Source organism: Streptopelia decaocto (assembly GCF_964273445.1).
Source record: "Streptopelia decaocto genome assembly, chromosome: 23".
NCBI classification, from domain to species: Eukaryota; Metazoa; Chordata; class Aves; order Columbiformes; family Columbidae; genus Streptopelia; species Streptopelia decaocto.
This window is the reverse complement of record NC_138678.1, coordinates 4,139,258-4,161,832: the sequence shown is the minus strand read 5'-3', so window position 1 is coordinate 4,161,832 and position 22,575 is coordinate 4,139,258. Positions and strand designations below refer to the sequence as shown.

The 22,575-nt window shown below is 53.1% G+C and overlaps 1 protein-coding gene and 1 long non-coding RNA gene across 3 annotated transcripts; one reads left to right on the top strand and one right to left on the bottom strand.

Moving 5' to 3' along the window:
• Positions 1 to 557: 557 nt before the first annotated feature.
• Positions 558 to 13,932, bottom strand: LOC309449254. Of its 2 annotated transcripts, none has more exons than XR_014185923.1 (5): positions 8,978 to 13,932; positions 8,832 to 8,892; positions 8,407 to 8,737; positions 7,432 to 7,637; positions 558 to 3,359 (listed from the first exon to the last, which is right to left on the bottom strand). It is a non-coding gene; the product is annotated as an uncharacterized lncRNA (long non-coding RNA). The 2 variants fall into 2 exon arrangements; XR_014185924.1 differs by having other exon boundaries at positions 558 to 3,012.
• A 2,471-nt stretch (positions 13,933 to 16,403) lies between these two features.
• CITED4 (Cbp/p300 interacting transactivator with Glu/Asp rich carboxy-terminal domain 4) lies at positions 16,404 to 18,143 on the top strand. The gene is made up of 2 exons (XM_082071579.1): positions 16,404 to 16,496; positions 16,751 to 18,143. The coding sequence occupies exon 2, from the start codon at positions 16,763 to 16,765 to the stop codon at positions 17,375 to 17,377; it is 615 nt and encodes a 204-aa protein (XP_081927705.1). The 5' UTR covers positions 16,404 to 16,496; positions 16,751 to 16,762; the 3' UTR covers positions 17,378 to 18,143.
• Positions 18,144 to 22,575: the final 4,432 nt, after the last annotated feature.

The window sequence follows — 22,575 nt, the reverse complement described above, 5'->3', positions numbered from 1 at the left end:
AATTAGCCCTTGTTAGGAGAAAATCTAAGGGAAATTTTTGACAAAAAGGTGGGTAGAATTGTTTTTCTGTTTTGCCTCTCCCAGGAAAAGTCCTTCTCCTGTCCAGCACTTATGATTTGGGCCCTTGGAAAATGTACTTTTCTTTCTCAGGTGGGTGATTCATTGCAGACTGGAAAGAAATGGATGTTCCTGACCTGCCTGACATTTGGGAAGCCACCTAATGCTTATCCTTAATTCATAGCCCCCTGTAGAAGTGTCTGCTCTCAGTGCACGAACATCACCTGGTCCCTGCAGACCCGAGTGTTAGTTGTGTTTTATTCAAAAAGGGGTTAATTTGTACCCACTTCTCCCAAAGCACAGTAGCATAATCTCAAAAGAGCTGCTTGGCTTTCTCCTCCCTTCTCCAGCCGTCACTTCTTGGCTCTTAATAAATTATTCAGCTTTCCTAAATATGCATAGGGGTCTCATTAACAACTAATTTTGCTTATTTAAAACAACTGCATAATCAAACCACTATAGTGTTTCGCCTTTCTTATAGCCATGAATTATTCATGTGCTGGAAATCTGCATACAAATGTATTGATTCTTAAAAGGGCACATTTTTCACAGCCTGGAAAAAAAAAAAAAAAAAAGAAACCCTGGTTATTCTGGTTTTGAACATTTTGGCCCAAACTCCCATTTAACAAATCATACGGTGTTTTCCTGGGAGCAGACGGCAGGCGATCCCATAATGTCACCAAATGCACCTGGAATTCCTGAGTGCAGCAAAAGGGAGTATTTCCAACATTGCAATTAATCATTGGCACAGCGTGGACTTGCAGCCCTTTCCCGGGGCTGTTGCTGCAGCATCCGTTCCACACGGGCTTCTTGGTGCCTTCAGGTGCTCCCATCCAAGCCACAAAGAACATCTGGGCAAGGAAGGGACATTTTGGGAAGGCATGAAAAGCCTCCAGTGTCACTGGATCCAGTTTGGGCTCATTCCACAAACAAAGCACTGGAGATAAAAACATGCACAGGTTCAAGAAGAAGGTTCATTTTATTTGTCCCTAGAGAATTCATCAGGGTTTGGTGGTTGTTTTTCTGTTTGCTTAGTAAGGGACAAGGTTGCTGTGTTTGAATTTGTCTTCTTATTCTTTCATGAGTAAAAAAACCACTCGCCACGGGAGGATTATGAAGCTGTAAATGTTTTTTATAACACAGCAGAGCCCTGAGACAAGATGTCCCTTTCTTCCTTTCCTTGTCCATCTGCATCACTGGCTGGACGGCTCTTTATCTGTTCATCTGCTTGGCTGCAGCTTCTCGGGCCGTCGCTCAGGAGCAACCAGCATGTGGAGCAGCCTGGGTCTGACTCGAGCCAAATCGCAGCCCCTACCTGTCCCCTGATTGCCTGGAGTTTTCACACAGGGCTTGTTCAGTGAGGACCCAGTGGGTGACAGACACAGACCAGGCAGAATGAGCTGGATGGGAAGACGCACTTTGCACAGAGCGTGGAGTGGGATGCAGGATGGCTGTGATTACCTCCATCCCACACGTTTCGAGGTGTTGGTGTGCTGACCCATCCTTGAACGAGGGGATGGATCTGCTCCTCGCTGGCACTGCGGAGGTGCCAGCACACCGTGTCACAGCGAGGTCACCTCGGAGCTGGCAGCACTACTCTGCTGTGAGTCACCGGTGGCTCTGCCACGTACCACTTGGAGCAGGTAACTGCCCTCGGGGTGATCTCCAGAGACCAGGGCACGGGGAAGTGGCAGGTACTTTCAGGCTGTTCTGGATATCTTCTCAATGACCCACGTTGGACTCACTAACTTCAGGGACTCCCTAGAAAAACTTAGAGCTTTTTTTCCTCTTCAAGTTCAGGCTTCTGTCCCAGTTTCTGTATCCTCAGTCCTCCGTTACAGCCTTTTGAACTCTATGAGAGCTGAGTGCATCCCGTGATTGCGGTGTAGAACTGGTAACCAGGATGCCTGGGTCCTGCAGAGGGTGGAGAAGGTGCCATCCTTGACTTGTTGGGTGAGGATGAGCCAGTCAGCTTCCTCTTGCAGACCTTGTTTTCCCAGATAGACATGGTTCTATTTACCCACATCCATAAATACAGTTTTACAGCCTGGGTTAATGCTGATTTCTGGGTGACTGCACTAAAGTCTCATCCAGTCCTTAGCACCCGTTCAGAGATTCCCTTTTCTCCAGTATTTCCCAGGTCAACTGCAAAGCAGCACAGGTGCTTCAAGAAGCTGGTACAGGTGGTATCAAAGCACAGCCCCTTCCCGCTGCTGCTCTTCAGAGCGTGTTCCCCTGCGTCAGACCCCTCAGACGGCACCCCAGGGGAGGAGATCGCTTGGCTTGATCGCTGGATGCCTTTTACCCATCACAGCTGCACCTCCTGGCTCACGTTGCAGATCTGCTCTTCAGAGGTAGGTGCTGACCTGCTCTTGACACCTCACACTCATTCCCCACCTACCCATGGCTTGGTAGGAGCAGATGAAATCCGGAGATGTCGTCGGCAGCCACCGCTGCCCTCTGTGCCCACCCAGGGAAACAGGGAGCGGCAGGGAACGTCTGGATTCCATAAGAAGCTGAGATACTCATATAGGCAGCATTAATTACAACTCTTAACATTTAATTATAGGTTCCCTTGGTTTCCACTGTATATTTACAGCTGAAAAACCTTGCTAATTGCCTGCGTTGCCATAGCTCAGACTTGAACTCACACTCTAGAGATGGTAGAACCACTCCGCCTGTTCCAGACCAGCTCGTGACCTTAACGATCTACCACCTATTTATGGGCACCTAGAGAGAGCGGAGAGGAGGAGCTGGGTGTTCCCCACCAACCTCACCCCCTGCTTACAACAACTTGTCCAAAAATTGGCCTCGAGCAGTTCAGAACAAGAATCTCCTTGAGATCAGCAGAGGAACAGAGTTGTAGAGCTGAGCCTTCAGGACCAGTAATCCATGATGAAGCTGGGACCTCCAGGGACACAGGACACCGCTCCAGTGGAGCTCCTTCTAAATAGGCTGCAAAAAAGATCTGATCTTATGCAAAAATATGCAGATGGGATCTGATTTCTCTGAGTCACACCCCGCATGCTTCACCCGCTGCCCACAATTTCACAGGGATGCGCACGGTCACGGTGCCACAGGGACGGCGCAGGGAATTATGCTGTAAAACTGCGTCACGTTGTGCAATGTCCCGTCTCCGTCCCACGGCGGCAGCTCCGTGCTCGCCCCCCGCTCGCTGTGCTGCGGTGCTGTGCTCCCTCGGAGCAGGGGGCTCCGGGCCTGGGGCAGCCAGGGCAGGGCACAGTGAGAAGGAGCATCCTTGTTTCTTGCTCTAATCCCTGCACTCTTCCAGGAAGCCAGACCTGCAGAGCTGGGCCTGAATTAGGACTTCAAACACCCCTCTGATGTCTATTATCTCTGCTGCGCAGGAGGCAACTGCTTCCTCCAGCTGAATTAGGGGTTGTGTGACCCAGGAACAAGAGCCCACAGCGTGTTTTGTAAGAGCACCCATTTTCCCCTGAAGATCTTTCCCCAGCGCTTGCTAAAGGGACAGGTCCAGCTAGACAGGAGGCACCTGGTTGTTCCCAGAACCAGGCGTGATCTGGGCAAATGTGCCCTGTCCTGCCCTCCCCGAACACAGACGGGAAAAGTGCCTCTCAGGAGCCGCTCCCTGCCTGCCCTGGGCCGTGCCCGTGGGGTGAGTGTGCAGGAGCTCACTCCAAATGGTGAGTAGCGATGAGCTGAGCCCAGCCTTGGAAGGCCGGGAACAGCCGCTCTCTTACCCGGCTTCCCAGGGCAGCCCTGCCAGGCTCCAGCCTATGTCTGCCCTTTCCACCTCGGCAGTGGGCATCACCAAAATCACCTGGACATGCTTCCTGCAGTCTTTTCCCATGGATTATGCCAGCCCTGACTGCACAAGGCTTGGAAATCTCCTTCCGTCTTATCACATCTAACACACAAGCATCAATTGGCTCAGCACACCTGCTGAGGTCCAGCAGAGAGCTACTCAGGCATGTGCAGCAAAGATGCAAACAATAATCAAACTGTATATTTGTATATCTCTTGGCTACTGTGTCCTAAGGCAGTTGAAGGGGAGGGTGGCTGCTGTCTGAGCGTGGCACACTGACCTAGGAGAGTTTGCTTGGAAACCCTGGGCTTTCCTGTCTGTGTTGGCCACCTGGCAGCACTGAGAAGGGAAGGTTGTCTGATGCCACCACTGGTTTTATGAGCTCTTCAAAAGAAGCAAGTGCACTGAAGAAGGAAGCTGATGCACAACCACCACTTGGGAATCTGCCTCTCCTCTGGCACCATCCTGCCCAGGCCAGTCTATGGCAGGCTCCAAGTCCGATGGCCACAGCAGGCCATTGCTTAACCCATCCGCTGTTCCCAGAGGACAGAACTTTTGCGTTTTGGCTTAATGTCACAGCAGGATCATCCAGGGAGTCATTCAGCCCTGGGCCACATCTGTCCAAGCAGACAGCTGGTGTCCAGTCCCTGGGGCAGTGCACAGCCATGCACTGCAAGGCAGGGAGCACAGCGCGTGGACCATCCTGAAACACCAGACACCCATTTGGCCCATGGACAGGCGGATCTGCCCTTTGCAGGCATCATCCATGGGTTCCTCTGCAGCTTGGAGACAAACTCCCTGTAAGACAACAACTGTGAAAAGGCATCTCAGTCCTAATGACTGGGTGGAGAAAAGATAAGGAAGAAAGTATCATTTCCATCTTGCAAACTGGGCACCGACGGGAGTCCCAGACGCTGCAGCACCTGCCCGGTGACTCCGCTGCGTACCACAGCTCTCCCTGCCCCACCAGAGACCTGTGCGTGGGATCAGGCTGCGGGGTCCTTGCTGCAGAAAAGCCAGCCTGAAAATTTGTCACCAGCGCGGATGACAAAGCGCACAGGCACACACACACCTCCCTCCACGGAGAACACCCCGGGGCACCTCCGCACACTGCCTGATCCAGCAAAGCACATCTCACGGGTCAGCAACTGTGACGGGATTTTCACAGGACTGGGGAGGAAGCAGAGGAACCAGAGCAGCTCCTGCCGGGGTGCCCGTGGAGCCCGTCTTGGACCACTGCGGGATGCCAGCCAGGAGCCGCTTTGCAGTGTAACCATCCAAGGGATGGAGTTTTCTGCCACACCTGCCCAGGCTCCCACCCAGCTCCCAAGGGCTTCTTTCTCTGCCCTCCACGCTCCCAGTAGCGCAGACGCTGCGCCCGCAGCCTGGGGTGGCTGGGAACAGCCAGCTCTCCCCTGTCACAGCATCTCCTCCCAGCCGCCAGCCCTCGTGCACCAGCTTTAAGCTACTTCCTTGTGGCTCAGCCTGTTCACATTCAGCGTGGCCACGGATTTCACACAGCTTGTTAACTAGCGTCACACACGGGGTGTTGCTTCGTATTCAAAATTCCAGGATGATTGCTAAGCGAGGTGCATCCAGCTCCCATCAGGACCAAGATGAGGACCCCTCTGGCCTTGGGAGGACCCACTGTCTATATACAAGCTGATTCTTTAGCTCAGCCAGCCCCAAAGGTTTTCATTCCCATTTAGGGGAATTACCACATTTGCCTGTGTTTGTTACAAGCATCAGAATGAAACTCTTCAAATTCCACCCTAATGGGATCCTGCCCCTAAGGGACTGAAAGTTTTTCTTCACAGCAGTCTCTGTCTGAGCCGTGAGTACTTGGAGCTCTTCCCAGTGTTTACCTGGAGCTGCGAATAGCTGCCATTCCATTGAGCTGTGTGAAGTTACAGCCCTTATTTGAGATTTCACCAGAGCAGCCCCCAGGAGCTGGTCCCCTCTGGGTGGGCGGTGCCCCCCATGTCCCCACAGCCACCCAACCTGCCCAGCCTGCAGCTCAAGGGGGACGGGGACCTTTGCTCTATGTCCTGCTCCACTTATTAGTACACGAGTTAACTTTAATACAGAGAAGAGCCCTTATGAAAGTGGCTGTCCAGAGGCAGGTAGCACTTCTCCCCGTTGCTCATGTCAATGAAATGGTACAAGTTTCCAACCTCTGATACAGAAGAAATTCTCTGAAATCTCAGGAAGACACTACCCTTCAGGAATATTAACTCAGGAATGATGGACCATGCTGCCTATTGCTCTCTCTGAGAAATTTTCTCTGCAACAGCTGTCACTCCTCTTGTCATTCCAAGCTGTGTCACCCCTTCTTATTCTCAATTAACACAAAGCCACAGCGCTGTCACCAGGAAAGCTCATCTCTTGGAAGGGCCACTGCAATTTAAACATAACTTTAGCCCTGACTTTCCCATTTGCTGTGGTTGTTTGTGCATAATTAACCTCTGAAAATATTCTGTCATCAACTTGCTAATCTGGACACCGCATCTGAACAGATGTTTCTGGCTGCTCTCCAGCCAGAGGGCTTCACGGACTCCTCGTTTGGTTTGGCCTGGCCTGCGCTGCTCCTTGCAGGTGGGATCAGTCTGTGAGCAGGTGAAGTTCTCTGTCATTTCCAGTGGGTGAAGTTTTCAGCAGTTTTTAGCAGGTGAGGTTTACAGTCATTTCTAGGCTGTACCGGAGCTGTGCTGAGCGCAGTCAAGGAGCTCTGGCATTGTCAATGAGCCGGAAAAAAGTCACGATGCTGATTATAGTCTGTCAGCTTCCCTAACCACTTCCAGCAATTAGATTTAAGGACTTTCTTACTAAATTTACAGAAATTGCTTCCTTCCCTCCTGTTCCTCGGAGCAGAATCGGCAGAGCCTGGTCCCAGATCTGCCCACTTGCACTGCTGGGACAAACAGTTCCTGCTGCATCCCGGTCAGACTGTGCCGCCCAGGCAGACACCGGCACCGAGCTTCCCCGGGACCCTGACCTTCACCAGTAACCCAAGCAAGAGACAGCAAAGAGATTTACCTTCGAGCCAGGTGCATGTCACTTGGCAGGTGGAGCAGCATCAGCTCACGGGCAGGGGAAGCTGGGCTGGGTCAGGAACCGGGTGGATTGCTGCTATCAGCTCCCCGGGGATTTGTGGACTAATTGCTTCCCCTTTCCCCTCAGCCCCACGCACACAGTCCTCTGGCAATTCGAACTGCTCTGATTTGACAAGGACCCACCCTTCCCCAGCCCCTGCGACGCGGCTCCTTCCCTCGCACCAGGGGCTGACCCGAGCGTGCAAACAGCCGCTGCGTGGGGCTGCGGTGGCCGAACGCAGAGCTGTTTTTGCAGGTTACTTATCAGTCTGATCAGCTCCCCGAGTTAAGTCAGGCAGCGCTGGCACGGGGGCAAGCAGGAACACGCCACCGAGGGCATGAGCCCTGGCAGGGTCACACGAACCTCACTTGGATCAGTTCCTGCCATGTGAAATGGATGCACGGAAGAGAAGATGTCCGTAAGGGACAGTTCACCCCCTCTCTGCCTGCACTCTGTGTTCCTTCACCGTGTCCTTGGCATAACACAAACTGTACCTTTCCATGGCAGAACACGTGTTGTTTTCCTCTTGCAAAGTCCCAGGAAGCCCCATGACACCAGGCAACAAGCAGAATCTGTACCAGAACCCTCATCTCCCAGAAGGTCCATTCCCAGGAGACAGGTCAGCAGCCATCCTGCAGAGCAGTGCGATCCACAGCGTGTCCTTTGCAGACCAGACCCAGAGGGTGAAGAAACAGAGATTCTGGAAACATTTACAAGTCACAGGGATGCCACGAATCCACCCAGAGCCCGAGTGGGTGAACATGGGCCTGCCCAGGTGAGGGCTGCCCGGAGCACTTGGGCCGGAGAGCGTGGAACAGATTTTTCTCTATCTGCACTAGTTTCCCAAGTTAACTTGTCCTAAGAAATGCAGTATTTATAATTTAGAAACATTCTGTCAACACTCATCAGTTTTGTTAGATTTCCCATTTTAAAAACCTGTCAATGTCCTTCTCCCTGCCCATCCCTGGTGCCACCTCTGGTTTTTAACTGGAAACATGGTGCTACCACTTTCAGCCAAACAACAATATGAAGTCGCCCATATAATCAACTTGCATTAAGGATAATTTCAAGCATAATTATTAAAAATCATCAGAAAAACTACGCTGGTGTGCTCTGCCATCTATGCTTGAATCTGAAAAGGTCAAGTTTCTGTCCATCTCCACCCAAGACCCTTTTCCAAAGTGACAGCTGAGATTCAGCTTGGCGTCTCCTGTGGATGGAGCTTCCTTGGGGACCAGAAGTTGTGTGAGTACCAATTTTGTATTCAGTTTGAGCCCTGGGGCTTCCCAAATGCAAAACCTCAGGTAAGTTCCTCATAAACTGGCATGCAACATCAGCTCAGTGCTTTCTTCTGATTCAGGCTCTGCCTGATACAGCAGAAACCAGCAGCACACTCTTGCAAATATGGCAAACCATGAACTAGAGTGCAGTGGATGAACCATACCTGGAAGGCTGAGTGAAGTTATTACCTGCTCTGGTTGAAGCCTTCATACCATTAGTGTAGCCCCAGTGATTTTCCAGCAAACTTGAAGCCTGGTGGGGAGAGCACTGGGTGTTCTGTGAGTCTCTCACCAGGTACTTTCCATCACCTGCTTGTGCGTTGGGTACAATCATCCCCGACACTTCTTCCCTTCCTCTCTGGGAGCTCTGCTGCCCCGAGGGCTGTTGGCAGGAGCTGGGCAGCAGGGCCAGGGCGGGATGATGGGGTGAGAGGTGTCCCTTTCCCCTCACCTCTGCAGAGACCTCAGCAGGTGCAAACCCACCGGAGCCTCTCCTAAAGCCCCTCTCCAGGAGTGCCACCTGCAGAATTCAAACAGCAGCATCTCACCCACTGGACCTCAGCCAGGAAGGGACTGTCCCCAGCAGGACCTTGCTGTTGGATCCCACCACGAACCTCTGAATGCAGCTCCTCCTCATCCCCCAGACAGCCCACCGGGGATTCCACCTGCTGCTTTCTAGAAACCAAAATACGACCAGTGTGATGTGGAGCAGCGGCGCTTGGCTCTGCCAGCCGGGCCGGACGAAGGCACCGATCCCCACCTGGGGAAGAGGGGGCTCCTGCACAGGGCAGCCCCTCTCCTGCCCCGGCCGCTCGCTGCCGCTGCCCGCGGGGAAGCAGCCGCCTCCCGGCACAGCCGCACAGGAAGCCCTGCGGTATTTATAGCTCCCTCTGAGAGCTTCTTGCACAAACTCGGGGAAAAACCTGCACTCAGTCGAAAACAACCACCGTGCACACAGGGCTGCACCGGGAGCTGGCGTGGCGGGAGATGTTCTCAGCACAGCCCTGGACCCACAGGTCCTGGGGAGGAGGCTGCAGGACCATGTCTACCATCCAGATGAGGAGCCTTTCCCAGGACTATTTCTGGTTTTCCCTGCTGCAGGCTCCTCACTTGCCTCTTTCCATCTCTGGCTTCCACCATCTCACCCCTCTTCCTCCCTCCTCCATCTTCCTCGTCCCTTTTTCTTATGATCAAAGCAGGCTGCTCCCCACCTAGCCAGATGCATTCTATGACTTTATGATTCTATGAAAGAAGAGCAGAGTCAGAGCAATCTGGCACGTGGCCACACACATTCATCTCCCTGGGCCGCAGGGAAGCTGGACAGGGTGCAAAGATCCTTCCACCTGGGCTTCCAAGACATCAGAATTTTATTTTGGTCTCAACTGGGATAAAACACATGCAAACTAAATTTCACTTTCATTATGTCAGGTAATTCCAAGTTTCCATTCCTATCCTGAATTTTAAGTGATTTTTCTGCTATCACATAAAGCAGGAAAATATTGAGATTTCAAAACATCCACTTCAACTGGAAACACGGAAACGTTTCACGGTGAAAGAGCTCTGAAACAGGTTCAATTGAACTCTGAACCTTGCTTTCCTGAATGAATTTTGCTTCATCTGGCCCAGTTCCACGATTTCTTGGTAGATTCGTATATGCTGAGGCAATACAAGTTCCAGGAAAATTTTCCCAGCCAGTTCTGGCCCTAATGTGAGTCAATTTCCAAGCCCAGTGATGATCATTTCCAATTCAATCCCACCTGACCTGGGTGGATCCTCACCTTCAGTGTGTCCTGCAGTCGGCCCTCTGAGCAGCCTACAAGACACAATGGGTGATAATTCTCCACATATGATACTTTTTCCCCCTTTTCTGTCAGTGCCAGCAGATCTCCCCGTGGATGGCGCGGCAAGCAGTGATTCCCCACCTTTGTGGACATGCCCAGAGCAACCAGCCTCTTGGAGGAGCTGAGCGGCTGCGTCCTTCCAAGGTTGGTCCTTGTCATGGAGACAAGGCAGCCCCGAGGTGACCCGTTTGTGGCTTGCTGGGCTGAATCTGTGTCAAGAAGGGCTGCTGCTGCCTGAAAATAACGGCGTGGAGTTTGCCATTTTTCTAGTGTTGCTCCTCAAAGCTGAGCCCACAGGGGCTGCCAATAAATACACTGTACACCTGTCTTTAGCATGCTGCCCCTCTCTCCATGCATATATACGTGCACATGTGTTGCCTGAAAATTGCTGCTTGGCTTTGGGAGCTGCAGCAAGGACGCCCTGGAGCACAGGGAGCAGGTTTCCATGCTGGTAGTCCGCTGAGGCGATCGGCCTTTGCCTGTCAACCATTATCTCTCCATCCTTTCTGGGAAAGACCCAAGTTGAGGCTGCATCTTGAAGATAACTGTGAACATGGGAATATTTACACAGGTCTCTCTCCTGGAGTCAGGCCAAGCTGCCTGTGGTTTGTGGCCTACAATAACAAACGTTACAGTAGAAGATAGTCTTTGTTTAACTGCTTGTTCTGTCAATACCGTAGCTTGCAAAAGCCCAAAGATTGCACAGTCAGAGCTGACAACGTTTTGGAAATCGTCTGTTCTTGCACCAACAGTAAGGGCTGTTGTTCTGTAGGTGGGACTGTGCCAGGCTTCGCTTCTCTCTGGAGACTGGGGACGGGGATGCGCCTGCTTTTGAAGACTTTTGAAGACCCTCCTGCCTGCCTCGGTTGTCCCTTCTCCAGGACAAACCATCCAGCACCCCCATCTACCAGCACCTCTGCTGGTGATTTCCCACCTCCAAACGCTCTCCAGTTTCTCCACGTCTTTCCTGAAGTGGTGAGGCTTCAGGAGAACCCTCCCCTAGGGCTTCTCCGTTCACAGCCATCAGTTGGATCTGCTGCACTGTGCCAGGACCACACTTAGCCAGACTTCACCATGCCCATTGTGTGGTTTCAGCACGCAGCACCAGCTCAGCTTCCCATCCGACACAGGTCCATACCCAGCTCTCCAGGTTTCAGGTTTCCTTCTGGGGTGGCTTGAGTTAGTTGTGAACCAGAAGCGAAGGGTTGAGCTGGGAAAGCTGCCGCTTTCATTGCCTCTCAGAATAGCAGCTCTTTTTTTCTAAGCCTTATTTATAAACTGCTGCTCTTTGGTGGTGTTTGGTTTTTTTTATGACAAAGATAGCGAGTTCAGGAAATCAGCAGTGGTTTCTGTTATCTGGAGCAGAACCACGCGAGAGAGGGAAGAGGGTGTCACACTCTAGGAGCCTGTTCATGGAAACTTGTATCTCATTGCTTCGCCTCTTGAGAGTCAGATATTTATAACCCCTCGCATCTCCTCTTCCTGCTCCTTGCTGTCACCAGCTTCAAAACTTGCTCACACTTTTAGCCCCACAAAAGCAGCCGGGGGGGATGGCCACCTCTCCTTCCTTCCCCCATTTCCACGTGTAATTCTTTTCTCACAGACCAAGCACCACGTTTGCATCGCTTCGGGTCATCTCCAGTGGACTTTCCCACCCACCGTACCTGGAGCCTGGAGCACAATGCAGAGCAAGGCACTGAAAATGCCTTTCGACAGCGCACGGCGTGGCCGTGGCAAACAGGAGGACGGTTTCTCTCCCCGCCTGGCACTCCACTGCTTTCACCAGCTTGTCCCTTACACAACAGATGCCTTCAGCAAGCAGCGTTCCCAAAAAGGGCAATTGCGTTTTAACCCTGACAATGGCAGCAGCAACACAAGCTGTTTTCCTAACATCACATGTGCCAATAGCTACTATGGATTTCAGTGGATACTGGCCAGGAAGACACATTTTCAAGCAGCACATGTTTTCACGTTAGTCCCAATAAATTGATAACTCACTTAAACATCCAGACCATTTTCTTCACGTAGAAAGGAAACCGGTCCACATGAAAACCAGGCTCTGTGCGATGCCAATGAGGTGACAACAATGCGATTTGTTTTCAGGAATACTGAGCTGATGAATAACAAAAAAAAGGAACCTGACAAACAGGTCTTGGGCGACCTGGATCCCAAGAAGCTCTTCCTGCACAAAACTTTCAGTTGCCCTGAATCACCCACCCCGTTCCTGCCCTGGCCACACGGTCAGAGCCATGAGGGTCTGGAAATACCAGGGAGAACATCGTTGCTACATCGACCCAGGGAAAACAGCCACTGCCATTTGAAAATAAGCTTGCATAACACCAAGGAAAGAGAAGGCAGATAAACAGCAACAGCCGCTTCTGATGATAATGCAAGAAACACCACACTACAGCCCCCCGAAGACTCAGCACCACATCCCTGACTACCCCACACCTCCAAATGCAAGACAGTTGCATGAGGCAAGTTCAGCAGACCAGAGAAACCGCCACCAGCTAATCTGCCTCAAGACAGCAGCAACATGGGTGCAAAGAGATAAGAAGAAATAACCTAAAACCTCTCTGACTTCACGCTGTGCTGTGCAGGAGCAAGGAGGACACAGTCATTTGGGGGGGAAAGCCCCACTGCTCTCCATGGCTACTGATCCCACCACCATGCACCAGGTCCTGGCAGAGGGACACAGCATCACACTGGGACCCAGAAAAGGCAGCCTTGACCCCAAACCCCACAGGGACATCCAAGGGGGCACGTGGCTGTGCCGGGCTCTCCTCCCTGATACCTTTCCCAAGGCAGAGAACACGGTGCCGGCGCAGAGCAGAGAGTGGAGCAGGAGCAGCCAGCACAAGGGTGCACAGCGTGCCCAGGGGAAGGCAAACAGGAGAAAGCAGTTGGGGATCCTTGACTCAACAGGCTCATCAGCAGTGAAGCCACAGCACGGCTCTGTCCATCGCTGCTTCAAATCCAGCCTGGGGGAAAGCGTAGTGACCAGGACACCCCAAGAGGCCACGTGGGCAGAAACACGTGCCCAGGCAGCAACGCCAGCCGGGCCTTGGGCAAAGCGGCTTCTTGACATGAGGCAGCCCGAGGGGCTGGTGGCATGAGAGGGCACTTGGCTTGTCTTGAGCAGCGAAAAGGACACACTGGGGTACCTGGGGAGGACAGTCATGGCACTGAAGGGACCGCACAAGAACAGCGCCCTGTGACATTGTACACGGACCATCCCTTTGATACCAAAGCTGGTTTGGTGCCAGCTCACGGTCCATGGACCACAGACACCAGCCGATATGGAAACCTGGAAAACTCCAAAGTGGAAAGGAAGGATAGAATTGGGAAACACCAACAGAACAGTAGCCAGGCTGGCACAGAACAGGGAGCAGAGCAGAAGCAACCAGCACCAGGGATGCACGGCAGGACCAGGGGAAAGCAAACAGGAGAAAGCAATTGAGGAAGCTCGTGTCTCATTCGTGTGCATCTCAGCCAAAGTCCAAAGCAGGAGGTGCTTGCAAAGGACACTGGAAAAATTCCAGTGATGTTATCTGCCCTCACAGAACAAGATTAGCCCAGAGGAAAAAAAAATAAGAAGAAGTTGTTTACAAGCTGGGCAAAGCAGCTCCATGTTGGGAGCACACCAGGGCCTGGGCGAGCTGCTGGCCTGGCTGCCTCTGCCGCTTGGAAGACGCACCAAACCCCGCCATGCCCTGCTCTGCTCTCGGGCACCTTGGCAGCGAAGGGCACACGCTCCCGCACCGCTGTGCGTGCATGCAGGTGGTGGTGTGTCCCAGAGAGCGTTTGCACGCCGGACACTTGCATGTTTGGCAGCTCCTGCAGAGCAGTGGGTGGGTTGTAAACTGAAGTGTACACAGAGAGTTGCTTGGTATGGGGAAATTCCTAAAATAAACCCTCTACCTGCTCCCCTTTCATCAATATATCTTACATCCTACAAAACTCTTTGTAACAGTGTTCTTTCCCCCTCCCTCCCCGCCACCCAAGATTCTCAGACTCTTGCAAAAAAAGAGATTTGGACTGTAGATCAGCAACTGGAATTAGCAAGAACCAGTTCTGACACATACAAAACATTGCAAGGTAAGTGTTCATGTCTCTGCTTACGAAAAGCTCCCACCTGTGCCACTTCTCATCCCTGGGGTCTTTAGGGACATGATTTTACCCCTGTAATTGTGCAGTCAATGCGTGATGATCAGGGATCAAGTAGGAGGAGGGAATATCTTGCATAAACGAATCACAGGTAACACAGGCTACCTGTACGTTGGGCTGCAAGCCCCGCTGAGAGGGGAACGGAAAGGTCTGCAACGTGCCGGTGAGCCGATCTCTGACCTGATGCCCACCCGCGGGGATGTCTTGACCTGGGACACAGACACACTGGGACACAGATCCCCAGCTTGCCGAGCCAAACTGGTGCCACTGGAGCCACAACGTGATTTATAATGATTCCCAGTCTGGGCAATCCACCCTTGCCAACACGGGGCTGATGACACCGGTACATCCAGCCTGGGGAAGTCCCACGTCAGGAAGCTGTGAATGACACACTCCTGGAGGTGGCTTGTGTTGTGACTTAAGTCAGGGCTGACCAACTGACAGCCCCGGGGCTGGATCCGATACACAGGCGGTTTATCTGCTTTCCCAGAAAGGCCAGTCTGTCCGGGGGCTGATGACAGATGGCAGCGCATGGGGAGGTGGAGACACTGCAAACCTGGGGTTAGACCGAGTCATACACAGCGTATGTAAATACAGCTGCAGCGGTTTGGGTCCTTAATACTTGAGACCTCAGCATGACGAGGAACCACTGCTTGTTCTGGGCCAAAACGAGGAATGTTGCCAGGACCAGTCAGCCTTTTCCAGCTCTGCTCCCCCGGCCACTGGCTGGGCAGCGTGAAATGGAGCAGATAAGCCCACACTGGTCCCTGTAAAATAAAATATTAGTGGTTTGAGAACAGGAAGCCCTCAAGACACAGGGCACAGGCTGATGGCACACAACGTGGCAAACACGGAGGCTGTGGATCCGTGGACCCATCTCACCACCGCAATGCCTCCCATCGCCTCACACGCTTCCTTCTGCAGGTTCCTCTCAAAACACCCTGGGTTGTGCTGGTGAAACGTCTGGGGGACAACATAAGCCGGATCAGATGATCCCAGCCAACACAGCTCCATTTCTGGCCAAATTCTTTTCAAACTGGATGAGATGCTGATCTAGCTTACCCTTCCCAAAGCAGAAGGGACATAAGCCAGTGCAGAGGCAGAGGGGACTTTCACACTCATGTTCAGCAAGCGTGCTCTCTCACCTGCCAATTTGTTTTCAAAATAGTGGGTCATTTAGCATCCTGGGGGGCTTGTGTAACGCACATGGCTGTGGAGAGCCCATATTACTCCTGTCCAAGAATTCCTGCCCTGTGTGAGCTACACACCACACCTCTCCTCCGACTGCGAGAGGCTCGTAGGGCTGGATGCGTCTGCAAAGACAAGGGCAGACACTCCCTTCGTATTTGTTCCTCGCCTGGGTGGCGTCTGCATGTGAACTCTCGGGCAGGCAGGTATATGTGTGTGAGCGTGTGTTTATTAGCACTAAAAAATGCATTTGTCAAAATCTCTAGAGTTAAAAAACAATCATTACGTAATTACACTCAACAATTAACCAACTGATTCATCAGTTAGAGGCTCACCAACAACACCTGAAACTCATCCCAGCCACTTAGCAAGGCAGAAGGTGGCACAAACAAAAGCAACTCCCAGAATGTCCTGGAAATTAATGGTCTTGCATTCTGTCCAGATAAGAGAGGACATTTTCCATCCCTCACGTCTGGAAACTGATGGTTTCTGGGCATTATCGGCTCTGAGGAGCTGGTTTGAGGTGTTTAGATATAAAGATACTCCAGACAAGTAACCCTTCAGGTCAGTGTTGTGTGGTTCGGCACTCATCCAGGATGTCTGTCCCTAACTTCAGTCCTTCCGGACAGCACATACAGGACCTCATTCCTCGTGTAATACATTTAGCAACAAACACTTTATTCAGCAGCCTTTGAAACACTGTGTTATCACCTCTTGCTGCTCAACAGGGTCCATGAGCATCACCAAAGCGCAGAATACATAAAACTCCATGAAACAGGCTGCTCCAATTCTGCAGAGATCTGTCTGTCATTACCAGAGCCGTGGTCGGTAACGCCGGGAGGGAGCTGGCCAGCCCGGGAAGCGGCCCGGCCTTTGTGCCGCCCGCCCGCCCCGTCGAGGGCCGGGCAGCACCGGGCCCGCTCCAATGGGCACCGGGGGGCCGGCCCGCCCGGCCCGCCCCAGCCCGCGTCTCTATAAGTGCCGGGAGCGCGACGCTCCGCACACAGCGAGCTGAGCGGGTACAACGCTCCTGGTTGAACCGACTTGCTGCCCGAACCTGCTGCCCGCCGGAGCCCCGGATCGGTGCGTACCCGCGCGGGCACAGCCCGGCTCCCCGGGGCGGCCGCGGGCCGGAGCGCTGAGCCGCCGCGGGGCGCGCCGCGCTGGGCTTTGTGCGGCAGCCACGGGCGGACGGGCGGCAGCGCGGCTCCCGGGGCGGGTGCAGCGCGGTGCGCTCCTGCCGGCGCGGCGGCGGGGGGTGCTCGGGATCCTCGGACGGGAGCGGGAAGCAGCGCTGTCCCCGGGAGCCTTGCCCTGAGCCGTGTGTCGCCTTGCAGGGGCCTGGAGCCATGGCTGAGCACATGATGATGTCCATGAGCCACAGTGGCACCGGGCTGCAGAACTACCGCATGGGGGTGAGCGGGCTGCAGGGCCCCCCGCAGCACGGGCAGCATGTGCTGAGGACGCTGCCTGGTGCCGGTCAGATGATGCCCTACGGAGCGGCTGGCATGGATGGTGCGATGAGGCCAAGACCCAACCTCAGCGGACAGATGGGCCACCACCAGATGCAGAACGCGATGATGTTCAATGGTCCAAGTCAGCAGCAGCAGTACATGGGGCCAGTGGGCACCCAGCAGCTAATGGCCAGCATGCACCTACAAAAACTCAACACCCAGTACCAGGCTCACCCGCTGGGAATGAGCAATGGGCCCATGGGCGCTGGTGCCCAGCAGTACAGAGTGGGGCCAAGCCAGCACCCGGGCATGCAGCACATGCCCTCACCAGCGCTGACCTTGAACGTTATGGACACTGATCTCATAGATGAGGAGGTCTTGACATCTCTTGTCCTGGAACTAGGGTTGGACCGGATTCAGGAGCTGCCAGAGCTATTCTTGGGACAGAACGAGTTCGACTTCATTTCAGACTTTGTTAGCAAACAGCAACCCAGTGCCATCAGCTGTTGAGGGGCTTTGAGCTCCTCCTTGTGTCTTGGTGGTTTGGAGTTTGTTTCTAACTTCCTTCTCCACCTGCCATCCTCCTCCCTTCCCCTGCCTTGCCCTGTCCTGGATTCCTGACCTCCCGAAGAGACAATCATCGGACACCGACTTGCAATGGATTGCTTTTCTCTTCTGTGTGGTTTTCCATTTGGAGTTCCTGGGGAGGGAGCGTTGTACCCCAAACAGAGAGCAGATCAAGAGCTCTTGCTGTAGAGCTGCCTCTGAGTGGCATTAACAGGATTTCTGGCTTAAGTAGAAATAATGGACTTAGGACTTTCCACAACCAGGCTCTGAGCGCAGGAGGAGATGGGCAGCTGGCGGTCCTGCCGGTAGCTGGATTTGCTCAAGGATTCTGTGGTGCCAGCAAAGTTGAAGGATCCCCCGGGAGAGGATTGTCTCCCTGATGCATGGCTTGAACCAGTTTCCCCTTGCAAACGCGGGTGGGGTTTGCTATTTGTTGGGACTTTTTACTGTGACAGTAAATAGGTTCAGCTGGGGAAGGGGGCACTTCCCCTCGGGCAGCTTCTCTGGCTGGCTGAGCAAAATAAAGTAATGCCTTGGGGAAGGGTGTCGTGTGCGTGAATGTTCATCTCTGTGCAACTTGGGATCTCCGACCTGTACAGCTAATCAACTGTAAAATTCACAAAGTGTTTGAGGCTGATTCAGGCTTAAAGCTGCAGTCTAACTTCACTTTTTTCCACCTCTGAAACCAAATAAAGACCATGTAACTGTATATTCCAGATCTAATCTTATTTATTTTTCCTATTATTTATTTGCAAGGGCTTCTTTTGTTATTTGGCTTCGGGACTGCTGGGAAGGATGCATGGAGAGTACTGCAGCTTTAAGATTCTGGCTTCAAAAATAGAAAGCCGGGGATAGTTTTCAAGGTGCTCTGCAGATAGTCACTTCAACCTGAGATCTGTATGCTGAACACACAGGGCTGTAAATCCAACACCTTTCCGAATGTGATAAAGATGACTCGATTTCTAATTCCCTTACTCAGAAAAGGTTACATGTAAAAGCTGGTGGGGTTTTGTTTCCTCTGCTGTCTCTTGTTTCCAGGCTCTGTGGAAAGCTCTGAAGTGCTAGTTGCTGCTGCCCCCTGCTGCTGAGGCTCCTGGCAGCTGTCACTCAACAACCAAGGGAGAATGTACAAGATGAATTAGCAAATAAAAGCTGAAATATCTCCAGTGTGCGTTTGTTTAGCGCCCGTCTCTGGCACGGCTGCAGCGGGGTGTCAGGCACCGGGGACGAGGGTTTGCTTCGCTCCCGTTGGGGATCCGTGGATCCCGGTCACCAGTGTCGCCCACCTGACACCTGAGTTGTAAGGATTGTGTTTCTAGTTTAATGCTGTAGCTCTACTGGGAGCTCTCTGCTGCAGTTTTCTACACCAAAGAGGCTCCAAAAATCATGACAGCTCCTCCAGAGCTTAGATTTTTCTTTCTAAAGGGTTCCCAGCAAGTCATTTGCAGAGTTCAGGAATGTTCCCATGTGTCCCTTTCCCGCCCTGTAGCAGCAGGGCTGTGGATGCTGGTATTGGAGGGTCTGTATCACTCTGAGACACTTCGGGTTGCCTGTCAGCATCCCCGGCCTTGTTCCTCGCACAACTCAAGAGCAGTTGTTGAAGTCCTGTCCCTTCAGTGGTTACACCTGTGCAATCTGGAGATCTGGTCAAAAAGTGGGCGGCAGAGCTGGTGTTGCCGGTGGGGGAGCCCTGGTTGGGCTGTCAGCTCCACAGTGACGGGCTGTCCGAGACCTGCAAGAGCTTTGCTTTCCCTGTGCATCTGCAGAGCAGCAGATGGCTTGGTCAGCAGGTTGTAGGTAAGCAGTGAGGAGCTGGCGAGTGGATTTATTCCTTAAAGTAGATGAGCCCCAAAATAAACAGGTGTGTTCTAGGCTGCTGGTTGTGGGGGTGCAGGCTGTGTGACACCATTGTGGCCTCCAGTGTTCCGGCTGTGAGTGGGGAGCTACGTCCAGCCCACAGATGCAGGGCTGTCAACGTTCTGCAGAGGTTTCCCAGGAACGCATTTCTCTGTAAAAGCACTTGGCAAGCGGGGCAGAGGAAATGTCTGTGCGTCCTCTTGCAGGGCTGTGCGGTGCACTGGGAAAGGGGCAGTTGATTTAAGTTGAAACAGGGGAGCTGATGTTACCAGAGATGTGGAGTGACTGGGGGTCCCAGTCAGGATTTGCTTGGCAGTCTGTCCTAACGGGTTTAAAGTGCCCCCATGCCACCCAGGACTGGGGACCAAGTGGGGTGTCCTCCTCCTGCACCATCTCCACCAGCCTTTATGGCGCATTACAACACTCATCATTTTCAGATGCTGGTTACAGTGTGCCGTTAGGTTGCTTCATAATTGCTACACCAAGGTATGGACCAAGTCCTGCTTTTCCTGTTTCAACGGTCAATACAAAAGACAGTTGATTGCAGGGCATTATAGTGAGTTATAAAAGTTTCAACAAGTCAGCCAAGTCCTGTTGTCAGTTGTATATGCGCAGCTCAGAACCACTGGGACCGTGCAGGGTGCAGGGGGCTGTGCTGCATCCTGCAGCCTCCCGACAGAAGATTATTTCCTTTCCAGATTTGCCAGAAATATCCCTGAGTTCACATTTCCAGTGAATTCTGCGAGTTCAGCCTGCTATAAAAGTCCATGACCTACTCGTGACCACTGAAGTAGAAGGGGTGAAGAGACGTCCGACACTTTCCTGCTCTTTTCCCACTGTGTTGGCTCTGAGCCACATGTCCATCCTCAGCACTGCAGCTGTGCTTGGGGTGTAGAGCACACGGAAACCTGCCTTTCTCTGCCTGGCCGGAGAGCTGCGCAGTCCGCCCCATCCTCTCCTCATCCCTCTGTACCCCCCTCGCTTTCTCCGACAGCACCAGGACAAACAGAAGGGGACAGAGGGTTCTATTTCATTCATTCACTCTTGACCAAAGCCCTGTGCGCTGTTTTGCTAAGCACCTGCTCTTCCATGCCAGGCTACTAAGAGCCACAACCAAAAGGTGCCACATCACTACAGGTGGGGAAATCTGGGTGACACTTCAGTGCTGCCCTGTGAGCAGTGCCAAGAGCAAACCCTGTTTGCAAAGGGGGCACAGCTGGGTCAGGGAAGGAGCAGTCGTTCTAATACCTAGACCTAGTCCTCGCTTCCTTGGAGTTTTTGGTGGGGTCAGAAGAGGATTCTAGCGGCCCTGGAGGAAGAGAGCTGAGCGCTGCCCCAGACCCTCTGGTCTGCTGGACAAACCAGGGGGAGGCAGGCAGAGTGTTGCCCAGCATCCCTACACAATTAAGCCAGGGAAAATACTAAGAAAGGCATCTCAAGGAAATGAGATCTGAAGGTTCCTATTTCTCTGCTTTGATAAGGAAGGAAAGTTAGCTAGGGCTTAGAGGATACGTTTCAGACATCTCAGAGCAGACAAATCCCACCTCAAGTGTGTGCATGCAGAGAACACTGCGCTGCTCAACAGCTTGGAAAGATAAAGCTAAAACTGCTGCTGATTTCAGCCCGTACACCGCAGGGATCGGGCCCTTTGGACAGGCACAACTGTTTCATGCATTAAAAGCACGACTGCTACAAATTACTAATTTCTCCCACAAAGCCTTTGCAACAGTCCAGCGCTGTGAACAGCACCGGCTGCACAGGCAAAGCGTTTAGGGCTGATACTGGAGTTTGGTAACTCTTATTAAAAGCTGCCGGTGCTGCAGCGTTCCCCCAGCAGATGGTCAGCAAGATCTGCCCTGTTCACTCCTGTCTGGAGGATCGCTGGGTGAACTCAAGGCAGAGAAAGAAAAGCTGCAAGAGTCCCTGCCCCCTCGCAAGCAAAGGCTCAGCACAGCAGGCTGTTTATAAATAGCCAGTTTCAGGAAAAGGCACTTTCCGTTCTGGTGTCAGTACGCTGTAAAGAATAAGCAGCTTGTGGAGCTCAGAAAAGCCCTCCTTATGTTCTCAGTATGCAAAACCCTGCATCTGCCTCCGTGTGCTCGGCAAGCTCAGGCATTCAGGGCGCGATGGCCACCGGGGTCCCCTCGGCCTGCCGGGGACGCGGCAGGGGACCCAGTTCACGTCCTGCACAGAAGCGTTCGCTGCAGCTTGTACATCATCAGCCCAGAGGCACCAGATGAGAACTTCTTTAAGGACTCAGTTTAAGTCAAAATAGCTCTCAGACGATTCTAATAAAGACACAGTTTCTGGGATCCTGGTACTTTCTGGAAAGCACACCCTGTTTTTATCTTTCCTCTTTATCTCTGAGGACTGGAGGCTATTTCGATGCCTGGTGGAAAGGGGCTGGAAGTGGGACAGAAGGCTTTTTCCATCTGTAGGATGAAGGGGAGACAAAGCACTATGGATAGCTGGGTCCACTTCCACACCACGGCCTGAAACTCAGCTCTTTGTGGGAGCCAGTGTAAAGCAGAGCAGAGCGGGGACACGCTGCGAGGAGCCTTTGCTCCCCATCCCAGCACGGGTTTGGGCCCCTCACACCAAGAAAGGCCTTGAGGTGCTGGAGCGAGTGGAGAGAAGGGAACGGAGATGGTGAGGGGCTGGAGCACAAGTGTGATGGGAGCGGCTGAGGGACCTGGGGGTTCAGCTGGAGAACAGGAGCTGAGGGGAGACCTTCTGATCTCCGAACTGCCTGAAAGGAGCTTGGAGCCAGGGGGGTCGGGCTCTGCTCCCCAGGAACAAGCGCCAGGAGCAGAGGAAACGGCCTCAGGTGGCGCCAGGGGAGGCTGAGGTTGGATTTAGGAACAATTTCTTCCCCAAAGGGCTGTGGGGCATTGGAACAGGCTGCCCAGGGCAGTGCTGGAGTCACCAGCCCTGGAGGGCTGGACAGACGGACATGAGGTTCTCAGGGACATGGGTTAGTGCTAGAATTAGCTTATGGTTGGACTTGATGATATTGAGGGTCTCTTCCAACCTAAATGATCCCATGATTCTATAGTGTCTCTGCACGAGGTGCTGGGTGCTGGGGGCTGTGATTGCTCAGGGGACATCAGTGGTGACAGCATCGCCACTAAGCAGCCGTAGTGGTCAGAGAGGGGCAGGGAAGGCAGGAAGGGTCCCCAGTCCCCCGGCACCCAGGGCCACCCAGGGTGTCCCACGTGGCGCTGGTGCCACCCGGTGGCACCGGGCGAGAACCGCAGCGCTGAGGCCGGGGGTGCTGGGTGCGA